The sequence below is a fragment of the Drosophila serrata genome, unplaced genomic scaffold (genome assembly GCF_035046125.1).
Source record: "Drosophila serrata isolate PLE 108 unplaced genomic scaffold, ASM3504612v1 contig_241, whole genome shotgun sequence".
Lineage (NCBI taxonomy): Eukaryota > Metazoa > Arthropoda > Insecta > Diptera > Drosophilidae > Drosophila > Drosophila serrata.
This window is the reverse complement of record NW_028257139.1, coordinates 685,376-699,018: the sequence shown is the minus strand read 5'-3', so window position 1 is coordinate 699,018 and position 13,643 is coordinate 685,376. Positions and strand designations below refer to the sequence as shown.

The 13,643-nt window shown below is 37.0% G+C and overlaps 1 protein-coding gene across 3 annotated transcripts in view; it reads right to left on the bottom strand.

Moving 5' to 3' along the window:
• bnl (fibroblast growth factor branchless) overlaps window positions 1-13,643 on the bottom strand; it is a 59,668-nt gene that overhangs the window by 31,592 nt on the left and 14,433 nt on the right. For all 3 annotated transcript variants that reach the window (XM_086831703.1, XM_086831704.1, XM_086831702.1), the window contains exon 2: window positions 6,320-7,724. In XM_086831703.1, coding sequence (XP_086687829.1) covers window positions 6,320-7,169 — 850 coding nt within the window. In that variant the 5' untranslated portion in view covers window positions 7,170-7,724. The remainder of the gene's footprint in view (window positions 1-6,319; window positions 7,725-13,643) is intronic.

Sequence of the window (13,643 nt, the reverse complement as noted above, 5' to 3'; positions counted from 1 at the left end):
TTACCTTGAGTAAACAAAAGTTTTTCTTTTACATTTTTAAAGAAATTTGGGAAAGTGCCAACGTTATACATGTTGAAAAAGGTGTAACCTCAGTTTACTCGATCAATTCTCAGAACTCTTGGACTCTCTTATCAACTTCGCTTTCCTTTGACTCTAGCACAAGATTTACGATACCAACGGCAATTGGCAATTACAGTGCAATTAATTTATAATCCCCCGGGGGCAGGGCACTATTAGAGACCTACTTAGGCCCCTAGAGTAGGTGACACACTTTGGGCCTAAGATTATATGGGGCAATTCCAAAGATAACGCACTTGGAGCTTTCCGATATGATATTTATGATTGTGGGAGTTGGGGGGGGGGGAAATAGTCTTGAGGAATTTTCTCATGAAATATTCCAACTTTAGGTGTTGAGCAATGAGTCGAATTATCTGCACTATCGGTGAGCAATTTCGATTCGAATTAATCACAACATTTGCCCGAAAATCCGGTTACGTTAAAAAGGCTTCGAGTTACCGAAGAAAATCGTGTAAAAAGTGCATTTGCATCGCCAACGCAAAGTGCATTAATAAATCGATCCAGTTTCGGTTTCCACTTGGGTTTTTCCTGTTTCTTTTTTAGCATTTGCAACTTGTAGGTGGCCATGTTTTGACTGTTTGCCACTTGTTTGGGGCCCCTCAGCTCTCTGAAGTTGACCGCTTTCCGTATATATGTATACCCATCCGATTTCGTGCTAACCCAAATTTGTTTTTATACTCTGCGAAAACGCGTGTCTGGGTCTCCAGATTTACGACTCAAATGACCATGAACGTGTCGGTATGGAGATGTCTATATAGAGGAGTGTACGTATCTGGGAAATTATCGCTTTGCTATGCGAACCGCAAGTGAAATGAATCGAAACCAAAACCAAACCGAAAAGTAAAGAAAACTCTCAAAAAATGCAGTAAATGAAGTGTGTAAAGTGTCTTTATGCCGCTGTCTGAGTGTGTATTTAGAGTGTTAGCTTTAGTTTGAGTGATTTGTGATAACCTGAATATGAGGAAATTATAAGAGCACATCCTATCATTTTATTACAGGGAAGTATATGTCATTTTTCGAATTTCACTTTGCAGGCACTTATACATCACACAAAACACAACCATATAGTTCTGATAAATGTAGAAATTAGTGATAAAGTCCCTTAAATAATTTCCTAATTTAATATTCTACACAATTAATAATATTAATACATATTGTTAATATAAAATCCCAGCTTATTATCATATTACTCATACGCCCCATTTCCCTTGTTAGCCTTCACTTCAGTTATTTCATTGCCAAAAAAAAACAATATTGTTGCATTGTCTCTCGTGGTTTCTGTGCCACTGGGCTCTGCTTATATTTCTGCTGGTTGGACCTGAATCTCGAACGGAGTGAAAATGAATTGCCCGTGTAAAAATGATTGTAAAACAACGCCAATAACCACAGCAGCAGCACCCGAAGCAGAAACCACCGTCGAGAACTGCGTGCAAAATGTCATTAATCATTGTAATTTATATTGCGGGGCCAGCTTCATAAACCATCGAGATATCGACATCGACGACTTCGGGGGCCGTTTACAAAATATTTTTTGGTTTTATGAACTTACGCATAATTTAACATTGTGTCGTCAACATCTCCAGAAACAGGAGGGGCGTGGCCAGGTAGTTAACCAAAAGATACTTGTGACCAACTAGACCTAGACCTTTTTTTATGTAACCAGCAAGTGGAGGCGGAATGCCAGAAAGCAGAGAAAGGCGACCACCAGTTCATTGCCACCTGGCTAAAAATAAAGAAGTCATGAGAGAGAGGAAAATTCAAGCTGCTGCCGGAAAAACATGTGTGCAGAGGAAGAACTACTAGGTACCATCTAACCCACGCCAACTTGTGGCCAAATCCATTTGACATATTGCGTCGTCCGCTCGCCAGTTTGGGTTTGGCCATCCACGGAAGCTGAAGCGGAACATAATCTTATCTAAAACAAAACACTTTCGCGGTGTTTCCAAGTCCCCAAAAATGATCTGGCCCCGGGGCATAAATCAGCCAGCACTACCGGCACCACCGACAGATGATGAGCCACAACGTTGACAATAGGCTGTCAGGTGGTGTCTTCCCATCGCCACCCACTCGCTTACAAGCAGATATATCCAAATACCATTTTCCAAATGTATTTATATAGCCATCAGATGGAAAAGTCTGCTGCTTGCAACTATAATTTCCCAGTCTCCAAGATGTGAGTGTGTTGAATTAAGGGAAATATTTTAATATCTTAAATAAGGAAACTTTTGACAAAAATTTACCCAGGAATAAATATACTTTTAAGTAACTTCACTATATAAATTTTCCCCTCCATTAAGCTCTCGAAAAGAGTATTTAAAATTCTTGTAAACTTATATTTCGTTTTTAACTTTTTGTCTAAGCTGAAAAATCGAACAATAAATTCTTTTGTGTGTGTGTGCCGACGTCTAGCCAAAAAAAACGAAAGATCACCCAGTAGATCTTTCAGCATCCGTGACGTAGCCAGTGGAAAAATGTTTGTGTAAAATTAATTTATCGTATTATGTGCGGAAAGTGATATAATAGACATACTTGGGAATTAGCGATGTTGAAATTTCCTTTATTCTTTTCAAGTCTGATTGCTGCTGCCATGTCTATATGTAAGTATTTATCAAAATCTTGAGGGGGATTAAGGTTGATGCAATTATCTAAATTTATAAAGCTATACAAGAGAAGGAAAATCAGATCACTTTCCCTAAATCGAAGCCCAACAAAGACCAAACATCAAATATTTAACAACTCCAGAACATGTCTGGATAAAAGGTTGGGCTTTTTATTGTGTCACAGCAGACCTCTCATATTTAAAAAGACAATTAACACTCTAGAGTGTGGAGACTGGAGTCCAGAGTCTAAAGTCAAGAGGCGAGTGACAGTGAAAGTAACAGCAACAGCAGTCAGATCGATGCAATGTTGGCCAAACTGTCGGAGCAACTTCATCAACTTCAGCGGCCCCGAAAGACGGGCCGTAAATTAAGTTATCAAAAGATGCTGTCGGAAGCTCTTAGCATCTCAGACGGAGCAGCTGGGAGACCCGGTCCAACTTCAACTGCTTCACTCAACTTCACACCTCGCGGTCCACGCACTAAATCAGTCGCATAATTGCCAAGTGGCCGCCGGGCCAAGTACTCGCCATACATCATCTTGAAAAATATGCACGCCTCCCCTGAGAGAGTGTTTTTTTTCCACCCGGATAGGGATCGGGATAGGGTTCAGGTGTAGGTCTTGGTCTGGTCTCCAGCTCCTGCTCCTGCTCCGACACCGTTAGTCGTTGGAGCAATTTGTGGCCATTGCAACTGACTTTGCGCTTCACCTGACTTTTGGAGGTCAACTGGTTTTGGCAAAGATGATGATGAGCCCCGCAGATGTAAGCTGACAGAGTGGAAAACTCACGAAATTTGGCAATTTTCATTTTGTTTGGACAGCTTTATTTCAAAGCATTTGTCTCTACTGGCATTTTTATTACGAGTTTTGTTTTGTTGGCTTAGCGATACGTGTTTTTCCAGTGGCTTATGGAACTGTTTGGAGTATGATTAGCTAAATATAATATTTATTTAAATAGCTGAGAGGCTTCTATAGTATTAAAATACAAAGTAAAAAAACACAAAGATTGAACATAATAATTGACGCATAAAAAGAAAAATAACTCTTCTGAAACAACAAATATTTGAAAACTAATTTATTTTCAGATATAATAAGTTATATATAAGTGACCCAGTCTCCTCTCATTTGTAACCAGTTAAGGCTAGTTTTCAAACGAAAAAAACCATTTAAAGCATTTCTTTCTATCTTAGAAAAATACAATATATCTCAAAGATTTCAAAAAGAATCTTTCCATATCTTTGTCACAGACATTGTCGTATTCTTCTCAAAGCAAATCAAGTGCGAAACACGTTTATTATTTTATGTTTTTACCACCACAATAGAAATTTTAGCAAAAGTGTCCAGAGATTGTTCCGTGATCGTGATTTTTGGTGCACTTTGTACAATTTACAGTCCATAAAACCCTCACTAAGTCACTAATAAACACAAATTGCTTTGTTACTTGCCACTGATTTGGCTTGTGAAAGTCTTTGGGGTTTGAGGGCGAGAGTACCCATATACCAACAGTGGGGAAAGACTAGAGAGGGAGAGAGGGGTGAAGGAAAACCTCCCAACATTTTCCACTTGTTGCGTGACCATAAAAATCTTTCTCGACTCCATCAGAGCGGTCCTATAAAAAAGCTCTCTTAAATGCGGCAATTTCAATCTTATCGCACTCCACTCACATTATCGGTGCCGTTCGATCGAGTCGAAAAAAATCAAATTAACACCTGAGGCAGCCACCGTGAGTACCGAGGACTGTTTGGGGGAATTAAAAAATTTGTACCTGTATCAAAACAAAATCCCCGATATTGCTATCTATGCGGCATCAGAAGCTCATGATGTCTCAATGCCGCAAAAATAAAAAAAACCGGACTGCTGTGCTGTATGTGCAACAAGTTTTTTTTTATTATCAGTGCAAAGGAAGTCAATGAAAATGAAGCTGTAAATTAATTCCACCGGCTGGCTGGCTGCCCCGAAAAACGTGGCAAGAGTTATGCAAATCTCTGGCAGAGGAGCCTCATGATGATGATGATGATCATCATCAGACTGACCTGACTCATCCCCCTGGGAGGGAGCGGTTAATTAAGGCAAGATTTATGCCCTTAGCCCACTAAAGAATTTATATGCCAAATAATACAATGCCCGCAATGCCGCAGCATTGCCAAATCAAGTGTCTAACTTAATGATGCTCAACATAAACACGCAGACTAGGGTACAAATAGAAAAAAGAATAGGAAATAATCTTTTTCCTTCGTCGATTTCTTTGGCAGATCTCAGTGCGTGTTACGCAGTTTCTTGGCGTTTTATGAGAACTTTCAACTTGTGGGCGCTCCTCCACCTATGTATATGTAGGTACCTCCATCCATACCCAGACACTGTGGGATACATATACAGTATATCCCAGAGGTGGTGTGGGTGGGCAATGTATTATTTCTGATATTCTAAATATTTCATACAGTCATAGACATTAGTTTGTTTGGTTGTTTATGCAGTCCAAGTGGAATGGGTGGCACACAACAACAAAAAAAAAACCAAACAAGAAAACCCCTACGAAAAAAAAAATTGAACATAACACATATATTCAAAATAAACTGAAAAATTTAAGTGACTAACGAGGGATGGACGGATGGATATACTTTGAAGTTCATATTGGTTGGGGGGAGGTGGCCCCGGAAATACAATTCCTTAAAAAACACTTGGGAATTATAAGAGAATATGCCGAATCAATCATCAGATTTGCAGATGTTTTTGAAGTTTAAATAGAATAGGTTTCATTTGGTTTCAGAGATCTAAATGTTATGCTCTATTATATGATTCAACATTAAAAATGATTCAAAAATCATTTCGAGAAATTATATGGTTTGGGAATCTATTCGATATGATATGATATCTGATACATCAATCAAATATATACTCTGCTTTTATAATTAAAATGTAAAATAAATATATACAAAAATATTATTATATATATTGATTCACTAAATTTACTGTTCTCATCCTGATTTAAAAATCATATCAAGAAATTATATGGTTTGGGTATCTATATAATATGATATGATAACTGATATTTTGATCTGATATCTTCATCTCTACTTTTATAACTAACATGTAAATTAGATATATAAAAATCATCCTGGTTTAAAAATCATCTTATGAAATTATATGGTTTGGGGATCAATATGATTTGATATGATATGATTCATATCGGAGATATCATTACTATCTAAATCAGATATATTCCACTTAACTTTTATAATTAACGTGTAAAATATAAATATAATAAAAAAAGGTAGTTCACTGTTCTCATCCTGATTTAAAAATCATCTTAAGAAATTGTATGGTTTGGGTATCTTATGATATGATATGAAATGATTCATATCGGAGATATCATTACTATCTAAATCAGATATATTCCACTTAACTTTTATAATTAACGTGTAAAACATAAATATAATAAAAAAATTAACTTGTGAAATAAAAATATAATAAAAAAGGTATTCAGGACGAAATTCACTGTTCTCATCCTGATTAAAAATCATCTTAAGAAATTATATGGTTTGGGGATCTATATGATATCTGATATTTCAATCTGATATATTCCACTCCTTCTTTATAATTAACTTGTAAAATAAATATATAATAAAAAATGGTTGTCACTTACTAAATTCACTGTTCTCATCCTGAATCCCAATGACGGTTCCATCTCGCATCACCTGCAGCATATGATTTTTGATATACAACCGTATTTTGCGGGATGACCAGTCCAAATGGGACTGGGGCACGGTGGAGCGTTCGTTACGATCCAGATTGCTGATGGGAGGAGTGTTACTGCTACTGCTATTTATGCTTAGATTACTTCTAGGGTTGCTCAGTCTTTTCGATTTCGAACCAATGAAATTATTGCCAGTCGGCGACTCTTGCTGGTGATGAGGATGTGCGTGCTGCTGATGCTGCTGCTGATGCTGGAGGTGATGCTGATGCGGATGCTTCTTCTGCTGCTGCTGCTGCTGATGCTGGTGACGAATGCTGCGCTCGGTGCGAGACAGGACAGCCAGATGCTGACTCGGCACTGCCGAGATGACAAAGCCCAGGGGCTCATCCTTCTCCAGCTGCTCCTGCTCTCCTGCGGAGTCTGGCTCTGTGGAGCTCTCCATATCCCATGTGGGGGATGATGATTGGGGAGGTGTGCTTGCTGTGGTTACTATGGCAGTTAATTGCGTGCTTAAGCTCTGATTAAATTCAGCATTAATACTTTGATTTGTGGATTGATTTACATTACGTTCACTCACGACTACGCTTGCCACTAAACTACTACGACTATGATCACTTTGTATATAACTATTACTATTGTTCATGCTGCTGGCTGGGTAAGGGGATGAGGATGCGGATGCAGCTGGTAGTGTCTCCATCGCGGGCATCGCAAAGACCAGGCCCGGCCAGGCGATGATGAGCGAGAGGAGGGCGCCCAGCAGGGCCAGGGCCCTCCAGTCCAGGCGCAGGTTTCTTCGCATCAAAGATCACCACAGATTTCGAGCCGTGAGCCGCAGTATTTCGCCCCGAGTTGCCGAATGCCTGGGATTGCGTGTAAGTCGTCGCTCTTTCAGTTGTTTATTGTTTGTTTGCCAGTTTATTTGGGCGTATGCCACGCCCTCGGATGTCGTTGAAACATATGAACGCCCCGTTTTGAGAAATCTTTTTTTTTTATTTGTTTTATTTTACTTTCGATTCGTTCGCTTTTCGGTTTCACTGGAAGGAAGAGTCTCTCTCTGTTTTGCCCGTTTAATAATTTTGTAATAAAATCTCTTTTCTTTTTCGCCTCTTTACCGGCAGGAAAATTAGGTTATCATATCGTAGACTTGTTCAACACTTTTCATTTGCTGTTGCGGATCTTCATCTTCGTCTTCCCCGCTGATAATGCATCTTATCAACGCGAATGATTGTCTTGTCATGTCAAATCTTCCCTTGATACAGCCGGGGGATCTTTGAATGCCGCAATCTCTTAGCTCTTTTTCTTTTTTTTTTTGTTGGCCTAAGTTGAGGTGGCCAACATAGTTGGAGATGATGGGCTGTAAATAAAAGAATTTGGGTTAACATTTAATTGACAGCGGTAAAATTAGGCTTATCATTAAAACAGAGATTACATTGACTTAATTTAACTTAAGTAAAACCTATTCATTTCTCACATGTTCGAAATTTGTTGGTTAGTGTTTCTCTAGACCAAAATTTATGACATTCCCGAATTGGCTTTGAATATTCCATTGCTAACATTTTTGCACCTCAAAATTGGATTAAGCAAAGTCATACATAAATTCATCAGCTAAGCGCTTTCAACGCGATTTTTGACATTTTAATTAGTTGTCGGCTATATAAAAAACCCAAAGCGACAGCAAGTGGCCCAGTTTTGCAGAGAGTCAAGCCAAGGTACCAAAAAGATACAATTGTATCTATGGGGTGCGACAAGTGATCTGAGGGAAGTTACATAAAAACTGCCCAAAGGGAGCAGTTACGCAAAGCAGAAAAACACCGAAAATGACTTTCCCAGAGGCATAAAGAAGCGGCAAAGAGACGACGGGGAAATTGTTTAAAAATAAATTGAACAACAACAAACAATTCGCGCAGAAAACTGTGTCGAATTTGAAAATAATCACGCACTAACTGCGGCGTCAGGCGGCAGAGTATCTCTCTATCTGCACTCGGTATCCGTATCTTTGGGTGGCGCACAGGGCACACGGGGCGGATGAGTGACGTTGCCGCTGCACTTAGACGCGACTCCTGATTTTTTGGCACGTGTTCAGCAAAGAGCCTACGCAGCGACAGAGGCATTTTTTATGCAACATTTAAGTGCACCCCGTTTTAATTACCATAAACACACAAAAAACAAACCCAATTGGCGACAAACACAGACACCACTCATAACACACAGGGAAGTCATATCCCATCAAAATGTTAATTGCTTTTGCGTCCTTCTGGCAGACTGCCCTCGGAGTTACGCAATCCAAACCAGGCGTTGACTTTGAGATCAAGATATAATACATTTCGGTTACGAACATTCCCAATCGTAAAAATTTGGTATAAAAACAAGGCCAAATTCCAAGATTAGTATTTGTGTCATATTAAAATCGCCAAAGTTATTCCCTTACCTGGTGGCAGATCAAGAAATATATATTCCAAGTATGTGCGACTTTAATGCCTTTCACCCAGATACAAATATGCATTAAAAATATTTATTATATGTGTGCCACAGCAGGCAAAATGTGTGCCAAGCTTCACCGCAAAATCTGCGTTGTTTATCTCTTTTCTCTTCAGTTTTAGAGTTTATGTAAAATTCTCAAAGGGAAACAGCCTGTCCAAAAGATATAAAAAACTTCCCCAAGCTGTAAAAATAGCCTCTGCACACCTAATGCCTAAATATGTAGATGGATTATATAAAAATCACACCTTTGGGCAAACACAAATTAATCTGCTTTTACGACTCGATCCATCTGTCACTCATAAGCCTACTAAATTCAACAAATTATGAAGAACATAAAACATAATGAAATCTTTTGTGTGGTTCCCCCCTCTGCTTCTCCCATTCTTGGCAAGGAAGTATATAATCAAAGGCAATATTTAATCAGACTGAAAACCTGATTACAGTGATTGCTCTGGCAAATTACGCCCATTTTGCAAAACAAAGATTGGGCTTCCCGAAAGCGAAAGTCCAACAGTCACTGAACTTGTACCTGAACTATAATCACTTATGGCCCAAAGCCCAAAGAACTCTTTTCTTGTTTGACTCACTTAACACTTTGTCATTCGAGTGAATTTTTGGATCCGTTATAAAACTTGATATTCACTTAACCCAAATTTGAGTGCCAAACTTCGGTGGCAATCGCCTAATCAAATTAATGTCCAAAGCACAAAAAAACAGCGACATTCAAAATGCGAGATATTCAAAGAAAAAGTATATTAATGAATGGCCCAGAGTCGTGTGGCGGCAGTCTTTGTTCAGCGAATGAATACATTTTATAATAAAATGATCTTGAATATTGTACAATGGGTGTAAATGAGATAAAGTGAATGAATAGCAGTGAGCAGTGGCTATGAAATAGCATCATCTGGTGATAAGGGAAATTACATAGTAATGAGATTAATTATATTGCTACTTCTATTTAAAGTATTGAGAATTAGGTAGGGAATTGTATGCTTCGTTTTTGGGGTTTTTATGTAAATAAATATCATTATTAAACTTAAAGAGTTACAGTCTAGAGTTCATTCTCAAATACAAACTAAGCTTACTTATTGTAATTCTATATTATAAGTCTACTGCTGTCAACCAATATCTTATATGTCTGCATCCATTCTCATCCATCTCAAAACTTAATTACATATTTTAAATATCTCTAGAAATATACAAAAACTTCCATAAACCCCGCCCATAGTGCTTTTTAAAGAGCATCTCGTTTGATATTATCTTTGCAGCTTGACAACAAGTAGTCACTAAAACCGTTGAGCAAAATACTCAAGCCAAGTATTTAAATTAGGGTCTCCATCTGAAACCGAAGCCTAAGCCTAGTCATTGAACTGAAATGGCAGTCGCTCCACAAACTTATTAGCAAATTTCGCTATGTGGTTTTTGTTTAGCTTTGGTTTTGTTTCGTTTCGTTTTGTTTTGGTTTTTGAGCAACGCCAAATTTATGCGTTTCAAATGCGTTTGACATTTGCGCTAGCCGCTGTTTTTTTAATGGCTCCGCTGACAGATGGGCTTAGGCATTTGGAAAGTATCTACCGGATCGGAAAGCCTGGGACAGCGATAAATCTAAGCCGGGCTGCGCAACTTAATTAGTTCATGTCAGACGCTTGGCTACTCAAAAAAAAAAAAAAAAAAGAAAAAGAGCAACAAAAGGGGAAAAGCATTTATTACACTCTGAACTATTGGACATATGTAAATTTGATTAGACTTCCAGTTCTCGCGTTTGCCATTGCTAATATGCAAATGATTCACAACGAAAAAACATAATAATAACCAAACAAAATATATTATAAGAGGTGAATAAAAATTGTAATAGTCTCATAAAATAAATACGCGATGACGTTAGCATAATGTTAATATATTTATACCTTTTTCAGGGTATTTTAGTTTAAGGCAGAAGACTAAAAAAGTCATTTTCAAACATATGAATCCTATATATTATTAATAAGAAGTTTTCCCATTTGTTTCAAGTTGAATTAGTAAGAATTTTAATTGAGTGTGAAATATTATTATTAAAAAGTAAAAGAATTTAAATGAATGAATTTTGGGCTTAGTTAAGATCGATCAAAACTGCAAAGGTCTGGCTTTCTAAAATAAACTTCCCTTTTTCGCATTTTAATATTTTAAATTTTAATCCAAAACTTGGTAATAATTTATTTTCTAGTAAATCTTCTTAAAAAACTAAAAAGTCCATCCGATAACTTTCAATTTATCATCAGAGATCATATACTAGTTTTATATTATTTAAACAAGCGTTCTAAACAAACATCAAGTTGGTTAACCAGTTTAAGCATTTGAAAAGTTAATGTTTCGGGTTTTAATTATATTTATACGTTTCTTGGCTACTCTATTGTTTTTAATGATTTATTTACTTGTTTTTCAGAAGCAGTGCCAATTTCCTATATTTATTACCAGAATCCATTACGAAAAGAAACAATTTAGTAACACCATAATATCTCATGCTGCTTGCGGTTGGCAACGGGTAAAAAAATAAAATATGGTAGACCACAAATTCCCAGACTCTTCACTTACATGTGCAATTTATTCATGGCTTGTGGTTACTATAGTTTGGGCAATAAAATAAATAAGCCCCGAAGAATAAAAGAGACAATGTTGTGTTGCAACAATTGGAGGTAACACCACCCCCTACCGTCCTTCTGTGTATGAAAAAATATTTCAATGCCAAACAGAAAGCGAATAGAATTTAACAAGTATAAACAGATATATCATATGTATATATATCTGTGCTGGTTTTAACAATGAAATTCTAGTTCAAGAACGGATATATTTTCGATTCATTTTCCCTGTTTAGTGTCTGACGTTCATTGTCTTGTTGACACTTGTCACAAGATGGAACGAGAACAAATATACTTGTTTTTCCTACGTACATCTGTGTATTATGGAATGCTTAGCTAGAGATTGATGTGCGGTGGCATTCGCTGACAACTGGCTTATAGATGAATAAGTATCTCGATATAATGCAAACAAGAAGGTGCATTTGTCGCTGATCTGGTTCTCCTCAGACCCCTCGATGGAGCTCCATCCCCACCCCCGCCCCCGATTGACTCTCGTGTTTACAAAACAATTAATTTTCCTTGGAAAAACAAGAAATGCAGTTAACCCGGGGTGGGGGGCAGGGGAAATGAAAAAGATACCGAAACATAACTCAGGCAGGGAAATGCACTAATCGATGTGCCGCTTAAGATACTTGAAGGCAGCACTGTTAGATGCTACTTGCCAACAATCCTTTCCTCGGGGGAAAGCTGGCGCTGCGCCGGGGAAAATGAAAAAGAAAAGTACGAGCAGACAACCTGAGCAACAAAGGCAGCGCTTTTTGTGTAATCGATTTGAACCGGAAGCAATTGGGTTGCCGCAGTCTCCGCGGCAGCGGCAGCGGCATCGGAAAATAAAATCCTCTCAAGATGCAGCTATTTTAAATATTTAGTGCACGAGACAGGCGAGGGCAGTACACTGCAAACACACACACACCATTCTCACCATTCAATCACATGCGATCCGATGCTAACAACAAGGCAAATATCGGATAATATATAAGATATATAAGTTCTTAGTTAGGATTTATAGAGAGACAAGAGATACTTGCTTAATTTTGCAAAGTAGTTTGAAAGTTTCTTAAAATATTACTGTTCTTAGGAACTTAAAAGTAGTTAAAATTACAGATATTATATGATATGTGATATGTGATATGTGATAATATATGATATGATAAGTACATAGTACACATCACTTAATCATGCAAATTGGGACTTGGACTATAGAAAAAACTATCTTAGTATTTTATTTATATTTCCAAAACATTAATGTTCTAGATGCTATATAACATCATTTATTATATGGGAATTAAATGAACACTTTATTCAGTTTCTGAATGAATTTCACATATAAGTTCTATCGAACAGGAATAAAATAATAAATAAATATAAAACTGTCATTCAAAAATATATGAATATAAAATCAAAACAATATTTTTATAGGAAATGATCTAAGAATTTTCCCAACCATATATATTTTCCTAATGATTATTATTGATATTTAAAATGACAACCTAGTCTATACTGAAGGTGAAAAGAAATATATTTTAAAGTATTCTTAGCAATTCCTAAATATCATAAAAACGACAGAGTAGCCAAAGAACTTGTAGATATAATTAAAAATCCGAAACCTTTACTTTCATATGCTTAAATTGGTTCACCAATTTGAGGTATATTTAATTTTTTATTTAGTTTATTCATAATGTATAAATAATAGAATCTGTACTACTTCCTCCATATACTTTCACAGCAATTAAGAATGAATCAGCACACAAATTACACCATTCCAACTCATTAAATCTTTTAAATGATGTCTATCTTTAAGTATAAATTTAGCGGAAGTATCTTTACCATTTCATCCGCATATCTCAATATATTTGCCGCATTTACACCCATGTAAATTTAATTAAAACAACAAAATGAAATACAACTCACACACTAACCCACCGGCATACACTCAGCTCCCACACATTTTCGCACATTTATTGTAGTCTAATTAAAAGTCACGCACTTTACGTGCGAAAATTAAAAGGAAAACCGTCCGCTTTAGAACGAGAAATCAACGACAACAAAAAACGAAGAAAATCAAAGACAACGCGTCGTATTAGTAATGTGACAAGCAAAACAACAATAAAAACAAAAGCAACAATTGCGTCTAGGATATTTTTAAAATGCGTCAAACAACAAATACAAAAAAAACA